The sequence below is a fragment of the Lasioglossum baleicum genome, chromosome 6 (genome assembly GCF_051020765.1).
Source record: "Lasioglossum baleicum chromosome 6, iyLasBale1, whole genome shotgun sequence".
NCBI classification, from domain to species: Eukaryota; Metazoa; Arthropoda; class Insecta; order Hymenoptera; family Halictidae; genus Lasioglossum; species Lasioglossum baleicum.
In genome coordinates, this window is record NC_134934.1 from 14,849,298 (window position 1) to 14,866,737 (window position 17,440).

The 17,440-nt window shown below is 38.3% G+C and overlaps 2 protein-coding genes across 2 annotated transcripts; one reads left to right on the top strand and one right to left on the bottom strand.

The window, feature by feature from the left end:
• The first annotated feature begins 5,100 nt into the window (after window positions 1-5,100).
• LOC143210144 (uncharacterized) lies at window positions 5,101-7,684 on the top strand. The gene is made up of 2 exons (XM_076426725.1): window positions 5,101-6,191; window positions 6,254-7,684. Exon 2 carries the CDS (start codon window positions 6,274-6,276, stop codon window positions 7,432-7,434), a length of 1,161 nt encoding a protein of 386 aa, XP_076282840.1. The 5' UTR covers window positions 5,101-6,191; window positions 6,254-6,273; the 3' UTR covers window positions 7,435-7,684.
• A 6,518-nt stretch (window positions 7,685-14,202) lies between these two features.
• On the bottom strand, window positions 14,203-14,622 carry LOC143209280 (uncharacterized). The gene has a single exon (XM_076424695.1). The coding sequence runs from the start codon at window positions 14,620-14,622 to the stop codon at window positions 14,203-14,205; it is 420 nt and encodes a 139-aa protein (XP_076280810.1).
• Window positions 14,623-17,440: the final 2,818 nt, after the last annotated feature.

Consider the following 17,440-nt stretch of genomic DNA (forward strand, 5'->3'; position numbering starts at 1 on the left):
GTGCTTTTTCTGTTCGTCTCTCCTTCGTTCAGTCCGTCGCAGACTAATTTCTTCGCGAGCTTGACCTCCAAAGATGAAAATGGGTGCTGCGGTTACTATTGCTACATAGGGGACAATTCGAACCATTGTTTTATACCCATTTGTATCCTCTCCTGGATCGGATTCGAAATTTTCTCTCCTTTACCGTTCTCTTCCACCTCACCCTGTTTCGACTTGTTTTAAGAAATTTTTATTGTCACGCGTATTATCCAATTATATTGTCACTATTATCGCTATCTTTATATTTAATTTTATTATTATTACTATTATTATTATTATTATTATCATATTATTATTGAGTTATTGGTACTATGATCGTTACTAGTTTTCTTCTATCCGGTATATTTATACGCGAGTGAATGGAGGTGTTCGCGAGAGACACGAGAGAATGGGGGTACCGTGTGTCTTTTTATGGGACGGGGGAGATGAGAGTGAGAAAGAGTGAGAGCGAGAAGAAATTACGGTTTCACGAAGCAATGCACGTCGCAACGACAAAAATTGTATATTGTACCTAAACGCAGCAGCAGAAAATGATACGTTCTTTTCTTTTTTTGTTTCCTTTTACGTTTTATTCTCGAGTTCCGAGTTACGTTCTATGGTTCCGACGACGGCTATCCGTCGAGCGTATATATATATTATATATTATCTACATATACATATTGTATTATAATAATCCTCGAAGATTCGGCTCTTCGTCGTTCTTCTGTTTCCCCATCTTTATTTCTTTCGCACACACGTACACACGTTTCATTTTCTTCTCTTCGTCTTCTTTTCTTTTCTTTTGCCCGTTAACGCCGACGTAATTTGTAATATATTTCTTATACATATATACATACAGAAGGAGGAAAAGAAAGGAAATAAAACACACCATGGACAACACTTACGAGTATATATATATGTATACATAGGACATGCAATCATAATTATATTATTATATTAATAGTATTATATAATAATTATTTTACTATACTCTCGTATACGGTCACAACTGCGTGCCACCCGATTATTCCGGTCTGTCGCGTTGCCGTGATTCAAGGAGAACTTTGTGGGCCCTCTCTCTACGTGCCAACTGTTATTGTTCCGACGTTGCTGGGGAGGACACGCTGTCGCAAATCCGCGGAATTACCTCAAAATTGCCCGTGAACGCAAAAGCTACACAGCTAAGGGACACAGAGGACTCCTTTTCGAGCCGGCGATTTCCACTCGGCACGATAATTCTTGCGGTCTCTGCGGCTTTACATCATGGCAATTTCCTCGGAATTGTAGCCTGTACAAAATTATATGTTTCGGGTCAATAACAATCAACGTACTTAAATCAAATATCAATTTTCACGATTTCTCACCGCCAGACCGCGGATCTTTATGCAAAATAACAATGTTTTGCATGGATTGTGGGAAGCAAGAATAACGGAAAAATTGGTTTCATCCCTTAACGACTTTGTTACATTAAAAGCAACGTTACTACATTCTTGAATTTGTTAAATCTTCACTGTTTTATAGTATATTCCACCCAACCAATTTCTTCAAAACAAAAATGCTTTGCATTCATTGTGGGAAGCAGGAATAACATAAAAATTGATTTCATCCCTTAACGACTTTGTTACATTAAAAAGCAACGTTACTACATTCTTGAATTTGTTCAATCTTCACTGTTTTATAGTATGTTCCACCTAACCAATTTCTTCAAAACAAGAATGTTTTGCATTCATTGTGGGAAGCAGGAATAACATAAAAATTAATTTCATCCCCTAATGACTTTGTTTGCATTCTTGAATTTGTTAAATCTTCGCTGTTTTATATTCCACCCAACCAATTTCTTCATAAATGCAAACTGGAGTGAAATGCACCTTTATTTTCTTTTCTAACATATTTTAACAGGTTGAAAATAATATAACAATATTTCTAAACTCTTCTAGTGTTTGTACTATTTTAAATTACACCCACTCATTGTTGAAAATGCATAAAATCCGCTGTCTATAAACAAATCTACCAGCAATAAAAACATTACAAGACTGCGAAAACTACATTTTGGCCCATTCATGAAAATTACAAACTCTCGTTCTAATTCAGACGTACAAAATTAGGCGCGTTAAATTCGTGCATCGGAGACCGCAATAATTAGCGTGCTGACAATTAGCGACGCAACGAGCAATTTAATTAATTACTGCGTGACGCGATCGGCGCGCGAGGGGGTGGACTCTGCGGACGATTCGAAGGGTAGCTTTCAGCTCACGAAGATCGACCGAAGACGAGCGAAGACAACAAGTGAAAAATAGAACAAAGGTTCTCTCGGTCTCCTTTTTCTTTTTCTAAAGGGCCTACCCTCCACTCGTCAGGGTCCCGATTTTTTTTTTCGTCGTGAAATTGCGCGCCGATCCGCCACACGCCCAACACAGAGATCATCTCAAAGAGACGGCCAGACAGACGAGCAAACGAAACGAGCAAACAGATTCGCAGGATTGAAAGGGTGGATGCGAGTGAGAGAGAGAGAGAGAGAGAGAGAGAGAGAGAGAGAGAGAGAGAGAGAGAGAGAGAGAGAGAGAGAGAGAGAGAGAGCGTGACTGTGTTTAATACGCTCACGGCGGCGTCTTGTTTCAGGGATTTTTGCGATTTTGTTGCTGGCTTGGTGGAAAGTCTATTTATTACGAAAGAAAATCGTTGCCGCGTGTTTCGAGGTTTGTAATTGGACTGCGATGTTTCGTGAACTTTTGTAAAATTTAATTTGCTAGTTTGTCGATGAAACCCTTGCTCTGTTTGTACACTAAATATACAATTGTTTTAGACTTGATTGGTCGACTGGTTTATAATTAATATATTTGTTTTGAAAGGATATTGAACAACAACGTTATTATATGTTGAATATTGTGGAAATTCTCTTTATAAGAAATGTGAGCACTCCATTCGATCATTCAAGGGTGAAGATGGAATTTTATGAATCGAAGGGTGGCGATCTCCGGAAACGTACGCAGTCTAATCAGACTTTTCTATATTTTATACACGGAGTGGACAGACTTTCGAGATCCATTTTAGAACAAGGTATTTTTATATTTTTTCAGTGCCTGTATTTCTGTTTTATCCAAAATATAAGAAAGCTCGGATTACCATATGTGTTGCATTGCATGTTAGTATTACCATATCTTTATCTTCTAGAAACGACAACACCATACGGCAGCGTATTTTCCACTAGTTGAAAATGTTTGAAAGAATCGCCGATTAAAAATCAGTCGACGTGAGCGTACAACGAGAGAATGACCGAGAGAAACAGTCGAGTGGAGGCAAAGAGCAATAATGAGACACATAGAATGGCAACCGCACCAAGGAGAGACCAAACTCGCTTAACGAAAGATAATTACTTACCTGCTTTTTATTTATTGTAATTATTAACGTTAACTATTAATTATTGTATTTATTGGCGCGGAACGCTGGGTAGAGACTCGGTAGCGGCTGATATTTCGAACAGCCCTCGCCAACGCTTGGAAACACGTTGAAAACAGAGAGAGAAAAAATGTGAATTCGAGTCTTTTCATTGTTGCTTAGATCGACTTTCCGAGCTTCCCTCTCTTGAACAGACAGCTAGGAAAAACGTTGCAATCAATCGTGATTGCAAGTTGCAACCGATCATGGTTGCCCGTATCGAGAATCGATGACGAGCATCCACTGTCTTCCTGATGGAAAAAACGGTGTCCGAGAAGCTCGACGCTCGCAGTTTTCCTTTTTCCAATCGGAAATTGCAATCTCGTACCTAGAGTTTTGGGTAGGCATCCAAAGAAACTGTTTCACGAACAGGAAAAGAGACACGGGGACTATTGTGCCTCATGAGATCATATGAGATCATATGTGCTCATAATTATGAAAGTGGTCTAAGTGATGTATTTCTTGTTTCGAGATGTGTTTAAAAGGGAAAATTATATTAACACTAAATGAATTCTATATGTATAATGTTGAAATAACAAGCACGATCTAACGGTACATTTTTCACGATATTGTAAAAATTACATTGAACGAATCTAGTTTAAAATAATGTGATGTGAAATAACTGATAAACTCATCAATTTCAAGAGCAACGTAAAAATATAATTTAATACATTTTTATGCAGTTTTTGTTGAATGTTCACGATCAATGTTCACGATAGGTTCACAGAAATTCAGCTCACATAAACAGAAACTTTTCCATTCCACGTTGTGCCTCGTTCTTGATAATGGTCAATTTGTGATCCAGTGATCTCTGGTTTTATCTTCGCACGTTTCCTCTTTGTATGTATACAGTTGATGAACTTGCGTTTCCAAAATGTAGGCGTCTGCGTTCCGATCAGTCGTTCCTGATGGTCTCTGCCCTGTGCTTTTTTTATGTATTTTATAGTAATCTCAGCTTAAGAACGAGAGTGAGTGAGAGACAACCCCTTCGATGGTAGTGAAACGCGAAAAAGAAAAGGAGAGAAAGAGAGAGAGAGGAGTGAATCGCGGTGCAGAGAAATAGAGAGAAAGAGAGAGAGAGAGAGAGAGAGAGAGATTTTTGCGCAGCCGACGAACGGTTTGTAAATTGCGTAGACGAAAAAGAAAAAAATAGGTAAATACTGTCGGCTGAAAAAAATGTGGAGGCGGTTTCACTATGTCGTATACCCTACGTCTTTTGTTTGTTTTGCGCCTTAGGCTTGCATTATTATTAATCTGATTATTATTATTATTAATTATCACCATCTCATCGTCATTATCATTATATTCTTATTAATTTTATTATTAATTTTATTATTATTATTACTATTATTGTGTATATGGTATAAATTGTAAAAAGGAACGTATTTACTATAACATATTCAGTTTTACGGGGATTCTCACGAAGATCCTTCGAATGAACAAATTGTTTAAACTAAAGTGAAGGAATAAATAAAATATTGACCAATTACAAGACAGTCTTCAATCATCCCTCGCGAGTCCCATTCACTCACGTATACATATACAACACACGGCTGCTATTCTTTTATGTAAATCGTGTATTTTTAAATGAAAACAATCAGAGATCCTGTACATAAAGTAGCTACATACCACTGAAATAAAAAGGATATTAATCAACTATCTCGAGTTGTTTCCTGTCATTTCATCGTATCACCCAGAACAACATATGTATCACGATAGTTCATCTCCACATATGTTGTTTTTAAAAAATTATTTATTTATTAGCATTAAAAACACTAAATAATAAAAAAAATGATAAAGCTTTTTTGAAGATAAAAAATTGAAAAAAAATAATTTTGTATAAGAATTTTATTGAAGGGGGACTATTTCATTATAGTCATGAAAATTAATTTTAAAGTCGATGTAAATGTTCGATTTGAGCACGTTTGACGCGTCGATGTAGGATTTATTGGCGGCTGGTGCGTACCAGGTTGTTATGATTCGGTGTATTGATTGATTGATTTTTTATTAGCTTTCTCAGCTACTTTGGTTTACATTTATATTACAATTAGAGGTGTGTGAGAGTCCCGAAAATTTTCGGGAATCCTGAATGGTTGCGGGATCCCGAGAATTTTCGTCACACTTACCTACCTCACGCTTTTAGCCGAACGAAACCTACAAGATTTTCAATCTTAAAAAAGCTGTTAGGATTCGGTGTATCATCGGCTGCCATCCACGATAGTCCGAGCATATGTCATCGATTTGAACAACGTATTCGGCGAACTCTCTATGCATTGGTATGTACTTTCTCGGAAATCTAGCAACGTAAAGTACGGGTGCCTCTCCGACCTCTCTGCATCGCAGTATGCAGTCGATGTTGTAGACTAGCGTGGGTAAATGCAATACGCGTCGGGCACCTTGTCGTGTTGCAGCAGGTACGTTAGCAGTATCAAGGAAAGATGCAAGATCGGTCTCCACATCGGAGTCGCATAATTCTGAGGTTTCACCAGGTATCAATATCGTGTCGGCCTGATATCGAACGCTGAGTCGCGCAACTGCTGTTCGCCCAGCGATACCAGGCAGTGCATCGGTGTTTTGGATTTGCTAGTCGTCATGATGGTGTTGATGGTGCTCGAGATAATGACTATCTATAATGATAAACTGACTTCCTATATGTCGTACGATAAATTGTAGTCCATTGTTGTCTGGTGTCATTCTACTTTCAACATCTCAACCTGATTCTCTCACCTGAAATAGCGGTAGATATACTTATTTAAGGTTCTAATACTGCAATTTGTTGTATTTGCTGCTCGCTTTATAGATCGCATCACAACCGACAGCATGTTTTACAAGCAACGTCAAACGCCGGCGGGGAAGAGTCAACAACAACCAGCCGTGATGTCGGGAACGAGTGGCATGATATGTACGCCGAATCTCGCGGAGTGCCTAAACGAAGCCAAACGAAATGTGCTCAAGGCAGATCTTGCCAAAATTGAGGCAATGACGCTACTCGACAACGCAGACTACATGTACACGCTATATATGTACAGTCCCATTATGAGCACTCCGAAACTCTGCATTCAGTTGCTGTGCAACATGTATCAGACCAAGTATGAGGATCTGATGAACGAGTACCCTAGTTTGAATACCTGGCTCACGTTCGTGATTTCAATGATCGTGTGTGGTCGCGAGGAACAGCTGAGAGAGACTTGCTTGCCAATGCCAACCTTGGTGCCGCGAGTGATCTCGCCGGCGCTTCGTCTGCGGTCGGTAAAGGGAAACACCATATCCTCCACAGCTGCGATTGCGAATAACAATAGGAACCGCCATGACATCATCGTGGCCTGTATTCAAAAGCTGAAGGACAGGAAAAACCATCCGCTACTGTGTTTGGAGTTTTACAAGCAGAAAACGGTACTGTTCAACATCGGCAAATTGATAGCTCAATGCGTGCCCGCAGAATTTGCCGTTTTATACGCGGTGATAACGCCGTCGGCGGTGACTAACACTGACAAGAACGACCAATCTAAGAACATCGGATCACGCGGCACGTTCACTAGAGTCGTTATCGTAACGACGGAGCTGCTGAGCCACATGCAGACTATCACCACTCTGATCGCAAGCATGACTGGCGCGACGGAGAAGAATAGCGAATTCATTGTGGCCCAGAAAGGATCTATCGGGGAGAGGGACATTCTAACCGGAAGCTTTACTAAGGGCCCGACAGTCATCGAACCCTCTGACGTGGACATACAGTTTATCGTTCTGTTGTACTTCCAAGTGAAGGTCAGAAACTCCAAGACGCTGGACATACAATATTTCTGCAAATCTGTGTACACGTTGAACAGGCAGATTCTCCTTCCGGGTATCGCGGACGAGGAGAAGATAAATAGCGCAATCGACAGCAAGCGGAAAGAGCTGCTTGCGATCATGAAGGCCTACGACCCCACGATCGAGGAAGAGGAGAACGAAGAGAGCATCAACGACGCTGACCAAAATTAGCATTACAATCAATTATTAGTAATTACTCTAGAAAGTCTTTGTTTTCTTAATGTAATATTATTTTATGTATATTTCGATCATCTCTTCTTTTAACTTTGATTTCAAACGCAATCTGGAAATGGACATACACGCGCGGCGCCTTCGGAGTGGTCACCCAACAATACTTCCTCGTTACTTGGGCCTACGATGCTGAACTTCGGTGATTTGAAAAGAACGGTGTTTCTGTTCCTTCGAATCATCAGATGAAATCGTTGTGTCATCATTTTTTAAATTTTGTGATTATCATTATATTCTTATTAATTTTATTATTATTATTATTATTATTATTATTATTATTATTATTATTATTATTATTATTATTATTATTATTATTATTATTATTATTATTATTATTATTATTATTATTATTATTATTATTATTATTATTATTATTATTATTATTATTATTATTATTATTATTATTATTATTATTATTATTATTATTATTATTATTATTATTATTATTATTATTATTATTATTATTATTATTATTATTATTATTATTATTATTATTATTATTATTATTATTATTATTATTATTATTATTATTATTATTATTATTATTATTATTATTATTATTATTATTATTATTATTATTATTATTATTATTATTATTATTATTATTATTATTATTATTATTATTATTATTATTATTATTATTATTATTATTATTATTATTATTATTATTATTATTATTATTATTATTATTATTATTATTATTATTATTATTATTATTATTATTATTATTATTATTATTATTATTATTATTATTATTATTATTATTATTATTATTATTATTATTATTATTATTATTATTATTATTATTATTATTATTATTATTATTATTATTATTATTATTATTATTATTATTATTATTATTATTATTATTATTATTATTATTATTATTATTATTATTATTATTATTATTATTATTATTATTATTATTATTATTATTATTATTATTATTATTATTATTATTATTATTATTATTATTATTATTATTATTATTATTATTATTATTGTGTATGTGGTATAAATTGTAAAAAGGAACGTATTTCCTATAACATATATAGTTTTACGGGGATTCTCCCAAAGATTCTTCGAATGAACAGATTATATAAACTAAAGGGAAGGAATAAATAAAATATTGACCAATTACAAGACAGTCTTCAATCATCCCCTGCGAGTCCCATTCGCGTATATGTGTATACAACACACAGCTGCTATTATTTTATGTAAATCGTGCATTTTTACATAAAAATGTACATCAAGTAGCTACAACTGATATCAAAAGTATATTAATCAACTATCTCGAGTTGCTTCCTGTCATTCCATCGAATCACCCAGAACAAGATATCACGATAATTCATCTTCACATATGTTGCCAAAGTCAACATTCTAAACAACTTTTCCCTATACACGTACCCTGGTGATACTTTATTCTTATTTTTATCACCAGAAGTTAAAGAATTCGTTGATGAGAAGTAAGTTAAAAAGATTAAATACTTACCTTACTTCCTGTGTAAATGAAAATATAATCATGGAAAATAGATATCTAATTTAAATTCCATTACAGTCACACATAGCCTACAAGGAGTGCTAGCGACAATCGTAGCGATACGTCGGCTGATCGTACGCGCGCCCGCGTCAAGTGATATACGTCAAATAAACGTTCAAATACTTCATTATGTTTAATTTTATTGTGTTTTATATAGGAGAATACAATATATACCTTCAAACTAGTGGGTTATCAAATCATTTCAACGAAAAATGATTACATTAGTTCTGTTCACAAAAATCGATTTCTTGAAAAAACCAGAGGTGGTAGACAAATTTTGAGACCAGATTTGAAATCAGCGTGAAAAAATCTACGGGAAATGATATATAGCAAAAATTAAAAACATTTTTTTCTGCCCGTGGTAACGCAGAAACCACATCTTCTGGAAATTGTGTAAGTTTAACGAGTTTTCTCAACGTTAAAAACCGTTCGTACCGTAATCTCCCTATTTTTCCCATATTCTGAAAAGTTTCAGCTTTAATTTTAAAAAAAATTCATCGCTCTACCTCATTTCTATCGAAAGTTATTCCTTTTTGAAGCGAGGTAAATCACTTTTCCCCACTGTGCGGCGCCTCCTATCAGATCCGACACGCGGTTGAACAACGGCCAATTTTCTCGTGTCGCATACACCTGTACACTTTGTTGTACCCTCTTTGATCGGTGCAGAACCTCCTCGTTCAGTCCCACGTACAGGTGAAGACAATCGTCCAAACAAGCAGAGTGTCGTGACCGAAGAACCTTCTCCTTGCACTCGTGATAATAATCGACACCGAGGAAGCGTGATCGAATATCTGGATCGTATATGTACTCCGAGATCAACCTGGATCCGTATATCTTGTAGTTTGAAGCCTGTGTAACATTCAAACGAACCTCTAAAAATTTACAATCAGTTGCTCCAAGAAACAATTCAGCGGTCATTGGTCGACGATCTGAAGAAATGTTTAAGAATTTTTCTGGGGAAATCAGTGGGTGCCTTTTTGAAACAATTAGCTGAATTAATAGTGCATTTGGTGTAGTAATTGGAGGAATTTTTCGGTTGCAAAATCTTGAAAATTGCCCGAGTGACAGCTTCTTTTCATTTCTTGTATTTGATTTGCGAAAGGGTGAATTTGGAGTGCAAAACCTGTACATGTTTGCAGTAAATATAATAAAATTTTAAATTCCTTGAATTATTTTACAAAAACTTACCGAAAAATATTTTATTTGTAAATGGTTGAAATTGATTTGCGAAAGGGTGAATTTGGAGTGCAAAACCTGTAAATAGTTGCAGTAAATAAAATTTTAAATTCCTTGTATTTTTTTACAAAAACTTACCGAAAAATATTTTATTTGTAAATAGTTGAAATTGATTTGCGAAAGGGTGAATTTGGAGTGAAAAACGTGAAAGGATTTTGCTACCTTGAGGTCCTCCGCGGTTCTAATGTTGCGTCGAGAGACAGGAACAGTCAGCAACGAAGCCCAATGGCTTTGTAGCAACGCGTTTATTATGAGAAACAGCAGGAAAACGTTGCTGAAGAAAATCCTGAAGGCAGAACGTTGCGGCATTCGACGCATAGACACGCAAGTCAGCATGCGAATTAGGTTTAAACTCGCTGATTGGACACCTTCGTGCTAAGCGAGTACTAATAGCGCGATCAGGAAGACTATGACGTTCCCTGCGATCACTTCCGGAGACATGAAAGACAGGATCTTGATGTACTCGGAAATTTGGCCTGATCGTTGCGTGATCACGCACAGGCCGTCTTGTCCGTGAGGGTAAATTCCAACATTTTCAGTATAGAAAAAAACGATGTTATTGATGCAAGCGTATATTGTTATGTATTGAATTTTATTGAAAGATGTCCAAACTGAAAAGTTAACATTACTTTAGACGTTACAGTTAACGACAGTTCCAGCTACAGCTACTCGACACTAAACGGACGGAACTTTCCGATTGACCTAATATATGTATATAAGGGGGTAGTATACCCTCGATTTGTAACTAGAAAATACCTAGAATCTTACTAGATTTTGGGTCGAAAATATGGGTTTGCTGGTTTTCAGTTAGTGTCCTTATTTGAGCAAATTTTGGGCTGGGTGAGGGCTCATTCGAAAGAGGAAGGTTCACCGCAGGGGGCTCTGGTCATGAGGTTAACGAGAATATGTTTATATCTAATAATATTAGTGTCCAAAGTAGAGTAAAAATCTAGGAAAAAAACCAGCAGATTTCAATGCATTTTTCTGTCTCCAAAAGACTTTTTGACTGATGGGATGACCAGAGCCCCATGCGGTGAACCTTCCTCTTTCGAATGAGCCCTCACCCAGGCCAAAATTTGCTCAAATAAGGACACTAAGTGAAAACCAGGAAACCCATGTTTCGACCCATTTTTCTAGTAGGATTCTAGTAAATAGCAAATATCTAGCAAATAACTAGAATCTTACTAGAAAAATGGGTCGAAACATGGATCTGCGCCCAGACGTTGATTGACCCTATTAGAACAAATTGTGGGCTGTGTGAGGGCTCATTCGAAAGAGGATGGTTCAACGCAGCGCGCTTTTCTCATCTCATAAGTCAAAAAAGTCTATTAGAGACAGAAAATGCATTGAAATCTGCGGGATTTTTTCCTAGATTTTTTCTCGACTTTGGGCCATCATATTATTAGATATAAACATAATCTCGTTAACCTCGTGAGAAAAGCGCGCTGCGTCTAACCTTCCTCTTTCGAATGAGCCCTCACACAGCCCACAATTTGTTCTAATAAGGTCAATCAACGTCTGGGCGCAAACCTACATTTTCGACCCAAAATCTAGTAATATTCTAGGTATTTTCTAGTTACAAATCGAGGGTATACTACCCCCTTAAGGGGCTAGTCTACCCTCGATTTGTAACTAGAAAATTACTAGAATCTTACTAGATTTTGGGTCCGAAACATGGGTCTGCGCGGATCGGTTGTTTGTCCTTATTTGAGCTAATTGTGGGCTGGGTGAGGGCTCATTCGAAAGAGGAAGGTTCATCACACACGGGTCCGGTCATGATTTTAACGAGATTATGTTTATATCTAATAATATGAGTGTCCAAAGTAGAGTAAAAATCTAGGAAAAAAACCAGCAGATTTCAATGCATTTTTCTGTCTCCAAAAGACTTTTTGACTTATATTATGACCAGACCCGTGTGTGATGAACCATCCTCTCTAGAATGAGCCCTCAGCCAGCCCAAAATCTGCTCAAATAAGGTCAAACAACCGATTCGCGCAGACCCACTTTTTCGATCGAAAATCTAGTAAGATTCTAGTTATTTGCTAGATATTTGCTATTTACTAGAATCTTACTAGATTTTCGATCGAAAAAGTGGGTCTGCGCGAATCGGTTGTTTGTCCTTATTTGAGCAGATTTTGGGCTGGGTGAGGGCTCATTCTAAAGAGGATGGTTCATCACACACGGGTCTGGTCATAATATAAGTCAAAAAGTCTTTTGGGGACAGAAAAATGCATTGAAATCTGCTGGTTTTTTCCCTAGATTTTTACTCTACTTTGGACACTCATATTATTAGATATAAACATAATCTCGTTAAAATCATGACCAGACCCGTGTGTGATGAACCTTCCTCTTTCGAATGAGCCCTCACCCAGCCCACAATTAGCTCAAATAAGGACAAACAACCGATTCGCGCAAACCCACGTTTCGAGCCATTTTTCTAGTAAGATTCTAGTAATTTTCTAGTTACAAATCGAGGGTAGACTACCCCCTTAAGTGGGAACTATACCCTCGGATTGTAACTAGAAAATAACTAGAATCTTACTAGATTTTTGGTCGAAACATGGGTTTGCGCGCCTCTATTTTTTATCGTTATTTGCGCATATTTTGAGCTGGGTGAGGACTCATTCTGTAGAGGAAGGTTAAATACAGGGCGGTCTTCTCATGATTTAACGAGATTATGTTTATATCTAATAATATAAGTGCCCAAAGTAGAGCAAAAATCTAGAAAAATAACCGCAGATTTCAATGTATTTTTCTGTCTCAAAGAGACTTTTTTGACTGATATGACGAGAAGAGCGCCTTGTAATGAACCTTCCTCTATCAAATGAACCTTTGTGCAGCTCAAAATATGCTCGTATAAGGTCAAAAAGTCGAGGCGCGTGATTTCATTTACATTAGCATAGATTTCCCCATGAAGACAGAGGTCCTCCCGGATGCAGAGCCAGTCTAGAGCCAATTTTAGTTCAGTTCGTTTAGACGAGATGGCGCCTAATCAGGAAGACTGTCAATCAGTGCTGCGATATCGTGCAACATTTTACTGCTGCACTGCTATCAACGTGGAATCATAGCAAAACTGACACAGATGAGTTAGATATTCTCATCGGTGGCACTAATATTAGTGCGAGCTGCCCTGTGTGACGGTATTCGCGACGAGCTGAATAGAATATGGAAATAGCAAGCAACTCCATCTCGTGTTCATTAGGCAGTTGCGTGTTTATCAATGTTACCAAACTTTTTTTTGCACAGAGGTTTATAACATTGATAAATAGTTATTTTCTAGTTACAAATCGAGGGTATAGTTCCCCCTTAAGCACTAAGCACCGCGCTGAACAAAATGACCTTTTTTTTTTTTAGCAAAATTGTCTGGCAAGGGTAGTCTGAAATTTTCTATTAATTGAATATTTAAAACATCATTATTTTTGTCACACTTACAGCCAAAGCCAAAATGGCGCCCCTAAATTTTGGCGCCCCGGGCAAATGCCCGGGTTGTCCCCCCCCTAGCGAGGGGCGCAGCGGTAAGGGGCCTGGTACCGCGCGGAATATGGCAAGCCTGCGCAGGACTTTGCGTAACCCTGGGGGGTAAGGCGAAAGACGGAAGGGGTATCAACTTGTCGGCCATCTTGTATGGGACCACACTGTGGTGCGCTCTATAGACGACTTTAAGTACTAGTATAGCGTCTGTAGTGGTCTGTAGCACTTGTAGCAGTCTGTAGCAGTCTGTAGCACGTGGTTTGTAGAACGTCCAGAACAGTCCAGAACAGTCCAGAACCTTTTTGTGCCAGTACACGTGCGGTAAAGTTGGTGAATCATCGTACGTTACCTGTTTGTTGCTGTATATCCTGCAGTTGATGTTGTAAGTCTTGAGATTTTTCCTGTGCATTATGTGATTGTTGTTGAGTGTTTGCGGCTGTGGGATTTACATGTATCTCATACAGTTATTTTCTTCTTGTTTTCGGTTTCGGTTGTGTATTTGATGTCGGAGGGTTTCTGTCTTGTAAGCTGCTTGTCGCTGTCATGTTCTCTTCGGCTCTTTTTCTTCTTCGTTCTTCTTTTTGTCTCAGGTTCTCTGTTAGCTGTTTGTCTTTCATGATCACAGTGCATAGCTTTTGTAAGGCTTTCCATGCAGAGTCGTTGGTATGTAACGCTTCTGATATTTCCTTGATGCTGTACGGTTTGCTGATCTTGAATTCCTTACAGAACTTTCCTCGCTCGTCTTGCCATCTGGGGCATTCCAGTAGTGAGTGCTTCGGTGTGTCCACTGCGTCGCAGTCAAACCAGCATCTATCCCTAGCACATTTGCGTCTCTTGAACAGGTAGTTCACAAATATTCCATGGCCCGTTTGGATTTGAATCATATAGTGATTTATATTCTGTCACGGGACTGCGTGCCATTGCTTGATGTTGGGTATCCATTCGTTTAGCAATTTTTGTGAGGCGTCTGCTGTCCATCTTTCTTGTAGGCGAGACATTGTAGCTGTTCTTATGGCGAATCTCTCATCTTTTCTTTCTGCTTTCAGTTTACCATAGCATATTGATGTGTTGTTCGACTGTGATGATCTAGTGTTGTGTGTGTTGAGCTGATCACGTTCCCATATTGCCAGTTCGTGTCTTTCCTTGACTATCTTTGCGATGTTCGGAATGCCTGCGAGGATATTTAGGTAAATGAGCGGGGTGGTCTTGTATGCTCTTATGACTCTAAGTAATGCCTGTTGCTGTGTACCCTTCCTACCTAGACCCAAAATATCTCTAAATCCAAACTTCCCTCGGTTCCCGCATCGCTGCCTGAACCTTGGCTTGTAACATCATCGATATGATTTGACCGACAATAACTTTCATCGACACTATGTTTTAATCGACACGGTCAAATCGTCGACAAATGTCTTCATCGACACTGTTTGACCGACACTATGTTTTCATCGACACGATTAAATCGCAGACATGTTTTCATCGACAGTCCGTGTTTAACGACAGGTTTGAGTTCATTATTCATATCGCTTTAATTTCATTACTTGATATTTGTGTAATTATTGTACAATTTTGTTATGTTTTATAGTCTATGTACATTCGTAGTATTCGTTCTGTTTATTCACATTGTTTATATGTATTTACAACAATTATGTTTGAGATTAAATGAGATATTATAATTTTTTATTCACTTGTGTATACCTATTAATAAAGTTTGTTTATTTGAAGATGTTTTGATTAATAAAATAGCAATAAAAATTTTGATCTAAATAACAATGCTTTGTAATTCTCTTTATTATTTATTATACAAGCAACTAAATGCGTCGAGAACATAACAATGATAACGATTAATCTACATTAGAAAATACGCGAATTTGGTGTCAGTAGAAATGAATGAACTCAAACTTGTTGCTAAAGACAGACTGTCGATGAAAACATATGTCGACCATTTGACCGTGCCGATGAAAACATAGTGTCGATGAAGACATTTGTCGACGATTTGACCGTGTCGATGAAAACATAGTGTCAACGAAAGTTACTGTCGGTCAAATCGTGTCGGTGAAATGGGTTGTCGACGAACCAAGGGTAACCCGTTAGGATTCGGTGTATTGCCAACAACAGGCGTGGCTGAGGGCTGGAGAGGGGACCCGGTGTTGTATTGCGAATAGCGGGTCAGCCGGGTTCATATCTTTCCAGCACCTCAAGGGTGAGAGAGGATCCACTACGGGCTCCTGGGCGGTGGGGTTTTAGTAGATATGGCGGAGGAATAAGGCCATATAATAGAACTAGATTTTGCCCGCGGCTTCGCTCGCACAGAAAACCGCTTAATGCCCTCGGAAATTGATATTGTTTCTCCATAAAACCTTCTAACCCCCCATTCACGCCTATAGAGTTTTAATTTTATGTCATGCCGCCATCTTAGATTTCAGAACCCCTTTTCACCTCCTTAGGGGATCAATTTTTTAAAATGCCGAAACAGGTGTTAGATTAATTATATCAAAGAGCATTAAGACCAAGTTTCAAGCAAATCCGACCACGAAGAAAATATTCCTCATACAAACGTTGCAACCCCTTTTCACCCCCTTAGGGGCTGAATTTCGGAATATCCTTTCTTATCCCTTGTATAGATCACATAAAGGAAACCACTGTGCAAAATTTCAGCTTTCTAGGTCCGAGGGTTTAGCCTGGGCGTTGATCAGTGAGTGAGTGAATGAGTCAGGACTGCATTTTTATATATAGAGATAGAATAGAGCCCCACACTACCCTCTCCAACCACCATCGGAGGAGAGGGTGTGCGTAAGAGTATTTCCCCACCGCCCTTAAAAAAAAAGGTTGTTAGGATTCGGTGTATCATCGGCGGCCATCCACGCTAGTCCGAACATACGTCATCGATTTGAGCAACGTGCTCGGCGAACTCTCTATGCATTGGTACTTTCTCGCGAAATCTAGCAACGTAAAGTACGGGCGGTCGGGAATGTTTCGGTAATCGGCCGTTTTATCGACATTCACCTCTTTGGACTGCTTGATTATCTGGTAGTGATGCGCGTACATCGAGCATGGCAGCTGTAGACTAGCGTGGGCAAAATGTCATGTTGCAGCAGATACGTTAGTAGTATCAAGGAAAAATGCACGATCGGTCTCCTCATCGGAGTCGCATAATTCTGAGGTTTCACCAGGCATCAAATGTCGCGTCGGTCTGACATCGAACACTGAATCCCGCAACTGCTGTTCGCCTAGCGATACCAGGCAGTGCATCGGTGTTTTGGATTTGCTAGTCGTCATGATGGTGTTGGTGGTGCTCGAGATAATGACTATCTATAATGATAAACTGACTTCCTATATGTCGTACGATAAATTGTAGTCCATTGTTGTCTGGTGTCATTCTACTCTCACCATCTCAATCTCATTCTCTCACTTGAAATAGCAGTAGATATACTTATTTACGGCTCTAATACTGCAATTTGTTGTATTTACTGCTCGCTTTATAGATCGCATCACAACCGACAGCATTTCTAACCAGCAACATCAAACGCCGGCGGGGGAGAGTCAACAACAGCCAGCCGTGATGTCGGGAACAAGTGGCATGATATATAAGCCGTATCAAGCGGGGTGGCCAAACGAAACCAAACTAAATTCGCTGAAGGCAGATCTTGCCAAAATTGAGGCAATGACGCTACTCGACAGCGCAGACTACATGTACACGCTATA